General features: G+C 36.8%; 1 protein-coding gene across 9 annotated transcripts in view; it reads left to right on the forward strand.

Moving 5' to 3' along the window:
• Positions 1-7,684, forward strand: part of TFEC (transcription factor EC) — a 149,855-nt gene that overhangs the window by 99,091 nt on the left and 43,080 nt on the right. For all 9 annotated transcript variants that reach the window (XR_013939641.1, XM_080556476.1, XM_080556478.1 and 6 more), the window contains one exon: positions 5,556-5,807. Coding sequence is in view for 8 of the 9 variants with exons in the window: in XM_080556476.1 (XP_080412602.1) it covers positions 5,556-5,807 (252 nt within the window). In the remaining variant the exon portion in view is untranslated. The remainder of the gene's footprint in view (positions 1-5,555; positions 5,808-7,684) is intronic.

Consider the following 7,684-nt stretch of genomic DNA (forward strand, 5'->3'; position numbering starts at 1 on the left):
TGAAGAGCGTCTCTTTCTGATGCCAAGCCTTTGCTGATTACTTTCTTATGCATATTCGTCAGCCAACTCTTAATCCACTTAAAACATACTTTGTTGATATTGTGTAGTGCTATATTTTTAATTAGAATATTGAATGATGCTAAGTCAAAAGGCACACAAAAGTTGAAGTATATTATACCTACATCGTTACCTTTGGCAACCTAACTTAAAATCTCATCAAAAAACAGAAGCGGATTTGTTTGACCAGGCTTATTTTCCACAGAGCTATGTTGACTAGCATTAATTATATTCCTATCTTTTAATAATTTATTAATTGAATCTCTTTTCAGTTTTCCCATTATTTTTCCCAGAACTGATGTTGGGCTAAGCAGCCTGGGAGTTAATGTATCATCTGCTTGCCCATAGCGGAATATCGGTATGATACATGGCACTGCTACTTACTGGTATATTGTTGACATTGATCATGCCTCATTACATCCCCTAAATATGCCCTCTTTCTTGCTTTTGGCATGATAGGCATTTTTTACTAATGGAAAAATCTCATCGGCAAATGTGGAAGTGAAATATTTTGTGTAAATAGACTACTGAAGACCTAGTTATGCCATTGTGCAATATATTAGAAATGAAAGAAAGAATAGTGTGAGTGTGGGAAAAAATGTTACACAACTCTACCACAGTTTTGCAACATGAGGACATGTGCTCAAATTAGAAAGAGCAATTGAAGAAGTTTGACTATGTGTCTGTAATTCTGAAAGGCAGTTATGTTCTTGTTCTCAGAACTGGCTTCTCAGTGAGATATAAAATAGAAGTAGGTACAGTTGGTTACATGTGCATTGAGATTTGCTCTGGATTACAAAATCCATCCCAAAACTTTCATTTCTGTTCTAGCTTTGTTCTGGTTGAATTATACGATTTGAGTCTGGGTTAGATTCTTTTGGTCCCTGCAAGCTTGATGTTTCTGGTCCTATAGAGGTTTTAATTTCACAGGAAAGCCAGATAATAGACAAAAGCAGTGCCTAGGAGGGAGTAGATAATCTCTCCACTGTTAAATTTTATGCTGTGCTTCACTCCTCAAAAAATCCTTAATAATTAGCATTTAAAGTACATGTCCATAGCCACTGCAAGAGAATGCCTGGGAGAAGAACCAGCATTTATCTACATAGATTCATTGCCTTGTTACACCTTGCACACAAAATAGTCAAAATAGTCTGTAAAACTTCAGGAGCACTTTGCAGAAAGGTTCAGGCCACTGACTTTACTGAGAGCTAAGCAGGTGTGCTGGCAGATAGTTCTAAATCTTGGGCTGGGTCTGAGGCTTTTCTCTCCCTGGAGTCAGTATCTGATTCATCAGGTGGTCACTGGGTGACTACTTCTGCTAGAGATTCCCAGAAATTGGACATGTCAAAGAGCAAGGTCATCCATTTCACAAAAATTAGAAAGGCAGAGAGAAGTTTAAAAGAAAATGACCTTCTGAGTGCCAGAAGATAGACTTTTTTTTCAAATCCCACTGCTCCCACATTTCTGTGCCAGGAATGAGAACCCAGGTTACATGGAGCCACCAGCCCCATGGATTCTCTACCCTAAAAAACATCCTAGCGTCTTTTAGGGTCTTTCTTTAAGGTGTCTGGCATTAAACAACTGATTAAATATTCATTGTACTAAGAAAAAAATAATAAAGTAACTCTATATTGAAACTGTTGTGATAGTAAAGGATGTTTCATCTTCAACAATGCAGGTTCCTGCTCCAAAGAAGTTTCAATGATCTTATATACAGGAGGAATCCTAAACTGGAGAGATTCAGAGATCGTTGCCTTAAAATTTAATATAGTCTCTAACAAAATATTATTGCTGACTATGGGAACTCCTCAAATTAAAAGGAACTAGAAAATTAGTTTCCCAATACTGCTGGAGGATATACCTCTGGGATTATTATATATTTTTTTTCCCAGTTGTCTGTAGCAGGGAACTAATCTGGTGGATCTAAAATAGTCCCATTATTACTGTCTCAAACCAGCTTAGTACATGTATGTCTGGGCTGTTTTGCTTGTGGGACTACTTATATGTGGGAGCGATTTTTCTTTTTTTTTTTTTCTTCATTTGTTTCACCGATCCCCTAACCTGAATATTTAAATACCATTTTTTCCCAGACTTAAAAATTATTATCCAGAGTTTAAATATTTAGATTACCATTGCAAATTTCTCTGGAAATTTTCTTTATTTATTTTACTTTCTCAGGGGCTCAGTGCCTTTTCCAGTCATGTTTTGAAAATCTCCAAGGATGGAGATTCCACAAGCACTCTGGAAAACCTATGCCAGTGCTTAACCACTCTTTAACATCACTAAAATGAAGCTCAAAATCAACACAAAGTTTATAGTTTATAATTATAGTAATTGTTATTTAAAAGAGCTTATGTGATTACAAAAAAAATCAGAAAACCTAAACTAAGCTTAACAGTACTGATATAATAAAAATCATCCAGCAAACCAGTAGAGAATAAACTGATCATACTTGGTAATTGACACTTCACTAACAGACTTCATAAAATTATTAAATTTTGAATTTCCTCTCCTATTTCACAAATGTTGCATGGACAGCTTTAACTGTCATTTCTAATTTCCAGAGAGCTTGACTTTGCATTCTTAGTATTCCTTTAGCATAACATGACTTTTTCTCCCCATTTATTATACACTAGCAATATGATTATAAAAATAGGAGTTCAGTTCTGCTTTGTCTTTATGTAGTGGTTTGACTTTCAAAAAGGCTTGACTGCCCATCATTGACATTGACTTCTAAGATTTATTTAGATATATAGGGATGATTAAGTATTGCAACTTCATGTACTTTTGAAAATCAGGGCATAGATCCCTTTTTAACACCAGCAGTACTGCTTTACAATGACTGCAATTTGCACAGTAAAGGGAACAGAGGGGTTTGCAAAACCACAGAAACAGATCCCATCAGAGGAGCTTTAGTTTTTTACCTGTTCGTGAAAATTGAGGACAGTACGGGCAGGATCTAAGCACTGAAAAAATGTCATACAAGAGGAGCACTCCTAATAAACTTGATTTTTTTACTTGATTTTCTTTCCCACAGCACACAGAAATGGCTCTGTGGTAGTTCACCAGCCCATTGGGCTGGACAGGGATTTCAGTCTACCACCAGCAATCTGAAGGCCAGAGAAAGCAAAAAGCAAGCCACTGACCTTTCAGCAATATTCTTGTGGCAGAACCCACTTCCTGATTAAAATTCTGCCCATATACAAAACCAAACCAAACCAAACTAACCAACCAACAACAGCAAACTCTTAAACAAGATAGTACACGCACAGGACACTGCAAATTTCTTGTTTCCCATTTAATTTGAAGATATTCAATATTCATGTGGATTTTGTGTTTCAGGTAGGCCTGTAGAATTTCTAAGAAAACAATTCATTGTTCATTTAAGAGAATAAAGCAGCTGGGTGAGATGCAGTAATTGGATTTGTAACCGATGCATTGATTCCACTCCCAGTTGTACCATCCAAAGAAGCTGTCCATTCAAAGCTGTTCATTGTAGTGTTCTGCACTGCTGGAAAGAGATCTTCATCAATTTAGGCCGTGCAAGATCTAGATACTAGTCATATTCAGTGACCCTAGAGTTCAGTACAAACACCAAGTATCTGTGGGTGCTTTCGAAACAGCAACAAAAAACAAGGGTGCACAGCAAATCCCTGCTTTGGCTATACAACGGGACATATTTTCTTTCCATCAGCACATTTCATTTCACCCAACCTGTTACTTTTGTTAAATCGGTATGCAGTAGAATTCATATTTAGATTCTAATTTAGAAAGCTGCATGAGTGTTTAACTTTCAGTATGAGCACAAGCCTTATTGAAGGTGAAGAAGCTATCATCCTTACACAATGATAAATCAGAGCCTAAATTAACATTACATTTTACACTTACTAAAACTAACACAAAGATCTCAGTTAAGATAAATAATATTATAATTTAAGTAAATCCCAAATACACATTTAGTTCTTAAAATCTTTCAAAGGATGCATACTTTCCTAACATAAAACAAGGGAATATCAAAACATTGTATTTAAGATTTGATATCAATATTTTAGTGGAATATTATTTAATAACTTTAAGGCTTACATCAAAATAATTAATATTATATTCATTACCGCATGGCTTAATCTTTTTATATGGCTAGAAAATTAGTTTAAAGAAACATAATTAAAATAATTCTAGACTTGCCACTGTAACATGATTAAAAATAAAGTAACTACTGCAATGTTGTACAAAAATATAGTTAATTTAAATGCAACCCCCTTTTATGGGCTATTTATCTCTTCTTATGTATGTTAGGGGAATTAAAAAGAAGTTTGTTTAAATGACTGAATTTTTTCAGAGAAAATAAGGGCTGCAGAGCAAGTCTTGCTGTTATTTAACAAATATTAATCATGCTTGCACAGAGGCCACTTGAGAAAAATTTATTACGAGAAATTTGTGACCAGTCATGCCATAGCTAAAGGAGAAAGCCACAGGGCTGAAATGACAGTGAGGTTTGTGTATGCAGTGCTCCTCTGGTAGTTAAATTGCAGGAATGTGACATTGATCTGAGATGAGAGCTGTTTGAAGTAGCAATTGTCAATCTTTGTAATCAAAGGATGGCCCAAAGTCTTACTCAATTAGCCATTTTGGCATGACCGCTTGGTTTATAAAGTCCTACCGACTCAAAAAGTGATCTGTCCTCAAGAGGCACTTCACAAAGACTGCATGGTTTCAGGATAGTGAAGAGTCATCTAAGACTGTAACTTTGGGCCATTTTTTAAAATTATTTTTATTAGATTTTTATTTTAATTTTTGCAAAAGTACAACAATGCCTCATTTGACTGACTGTACCTATTACAAGGTGAACCAAATTTGGGTTTAGATAGAAATGAATGTCTGCTGCTCTTGAAGTTGGTTGGATTGTGTTTTTCTTTATACATTTCTTTGCTGTTTCAAGTACAAAAGTATAATTACATTGTGATACTAATTTTAATACATATATGCTTATAGATTTGATTATAATTATTACTGATTCAATTATTAGTGATTCAGATCCTCAGATTAACTGAGAAAAGAAAAACGTGTAGCGCACTTTTGGCCTTTTCTCAGGATCATGTTTATGATCAGGCAGTTGGACTTGATATTTTTAGGTCTCTTTCAACTGAACTATTCTATTCTATTCTATTCTATTCTATTCTATTCTATTCTATTCTATTCTATTCTATTCTATTCTATTCTATTCTATTCTATTCTATTCTATTCTATTCTGAATTTTCTATTCTATTCTACTCTTTTTCTTTGATAATTATTCAGAGGGTTTATTCACCTGTATAGGGCAATATAGTATGCAAATGAGAAATGGGCGTGTAAAATTTAAAAAAGATTTGAGTTTAATAATAATTATATGCAGTGATATAAATCTGAATGTATTGTTCTAAAGTTCCCTGAGGGAGCATATTGGCAAATGGTGGTACGAACAGCTTGAAACTTTAGCAATCATTTCCATTTCTCCCCAGGTACAAACACACTTGGAAAATCAGTCTAGATACCATATCCAGCAAAGCCAGAGGCACCAGGTGAAGCAGTATCTGACCCTTGACACCAAGCTGTCCAGCCAGACCCTCTCCCTGTCCCACTCTCACACAATCCAGCCTGCAGGAGTGACCTCCATTTTAAGGAACGGACACATGCCTCCCGTCAGTGATATTGGCACACCAGAGAGCCCTGTTACCAAGCTGCTGGCCCTTGGAGGAGAACATGAAAATGCGGTAGGGCAGGGCTGGCAAAAAGATTGGGGAATTGGGCATTGCTTACTGCTGAGAAAATGTTGCAAGACATATCTTGTATACATTGTGGGCAAGAGATGACTTTCTTTACCTTCATGGGGCCTTCAGCTGCAACACGTGTGCCCTGAATCCTTTCAGACTATATGAGCAATTCCCTTGAATGCTGTGTGAACAGCTTATTGCATGATGAGGCTTCTAAATTTCTGCCAGTTTAAATGTACCATTCTATCCGTTTGTCTTTGTGACATACATTGCTGTACTTTTTTTGAATATGTACTTGGCAATGCAAACTTTTTTTTTTTTCTCGAGAGAGTTATTTCTGTCTAAAAGTATTATCCTAGCTGCATAACAGACATATACTGATTACTTTAAAGAATCACTCATTCATTTTTCAGTTAGCTGATATATTTATATATGGGTTATCTTGGGTAAATTGGCATAGATCTCCTGACTTTAATGCCACCATTGATTTTAATAAAGATACAGCTGTTATAGAATACCAGTGCGAGATGTAGATCATTATGGCCTTTAATACTTCAATAGATTTCAAGAGATAGTGCTTGTTGGGTAAAAGGGGAATTCCTACAGAAATAAAAAGTGGAGGTGCCGTATCATATCTTGAGCACTAACAGAAAAGTTTACAAATACATTGCAGTCTATCTGAGCACACTCGGATGCTATGCAGCTAAGCATAAGGAACTGAAAAAATTAAAACCAGTGCTTGTCTGAATGCTCATTTGGGGCCCCTCTATTTCTTCTGCATTGACAACTGACATTTTCTGTCTGGTTTATGGATTATTGGAGTCACTACTCTGCAAAGATCGTTTAAGATTACCTTTGTGGTGGTCTCTGTGATCACCTCTGTTCTGGCAATTGCAGTGTGCTGGAACCATTCTTAAGTACTTTGCATATCTGACCAAGAACGACCATTTCCTCCACTAGTACAACTTTATCCTCTAGAGCAAGACAGCTGCTTGTAAAACACCTGCTGTTCCTCTTGAAATATGCCTGTTTGTGATTGAGAGGGTGATTGTTGGCACAAGCCCAAAGCCCTGTAGGGATCATTCAAGTAATTTGAATAATCCCATCCCAGAGCCTCAGGAAGATCTCTGGCACAGTGTGATTTCCTAGTACAGATGCATCCTGTGGTTCAGTGAAAGCTATGGGTATACTGGTAAATAATAGAGTCCCAACACACAGGTTGGTGTACTGGGAAGGAGTCATCATATTGCATAACTGCTGACATTTCCTGGTGTTCCTTTGGCCCAGACTGCATTTTCCTACATAAGCCTGCGCATAACTCATGGGACAGCACATGCCTGGCTTTTGGAGGGGGAGAGGACTGGGCATATCAGCTGTGCTGTGCCATTTGGCCTAAAAAATAAATGTATTTAAAGGTCCCTGGCCTATGAGTGGTCCTGGCTTGTGCTATGTACAGATATTTCCAGTCATTGCATAAAGCTTCCTCTATTTCCTTCAGCTACAGCTCTTCAGACCGCTCCTGAACTCTGCTTGAAAGCCCTCAGAGCATGATTGAACTGCTCTGGCAGACAGCAAAGTTAACTGTGACAGGTTCATTATGAGCATTCCTTCATAGTTACTTTTTAAAGTAACCAAAATTATTGAAAACTCATCCTGTGCCTTGTCCAAATCTGTATATGTCTACATGTTTGCAAAGTATTTACTGTTTTACCTCAAATAGCTAATTAGCTACCTCATCTTCTTAAGCAGTTTTAGATTCAGACTTGAACAAAGTGGAACTAGAAGGCTGGCTGGAGAAGTATCCAGCACACTGCCAATCACAACACAAACCTCTGCATGCTGAATCCTGAGAACAGTGTGTGGTACCAAATCTTGAG

Source organism: Anser brachyrhynchus, assembly GCF_964034855.1.
Source record: "Anser brachyrhynchus genome assembly, chromosome: 1".
NCBI classification, from domain to species: domain Eukaryota; kingdom Metazoa; phylum Chordata; class Aves; order Anseriformes; family Anatidae; genus Anser; species Anser brachyrhynchus.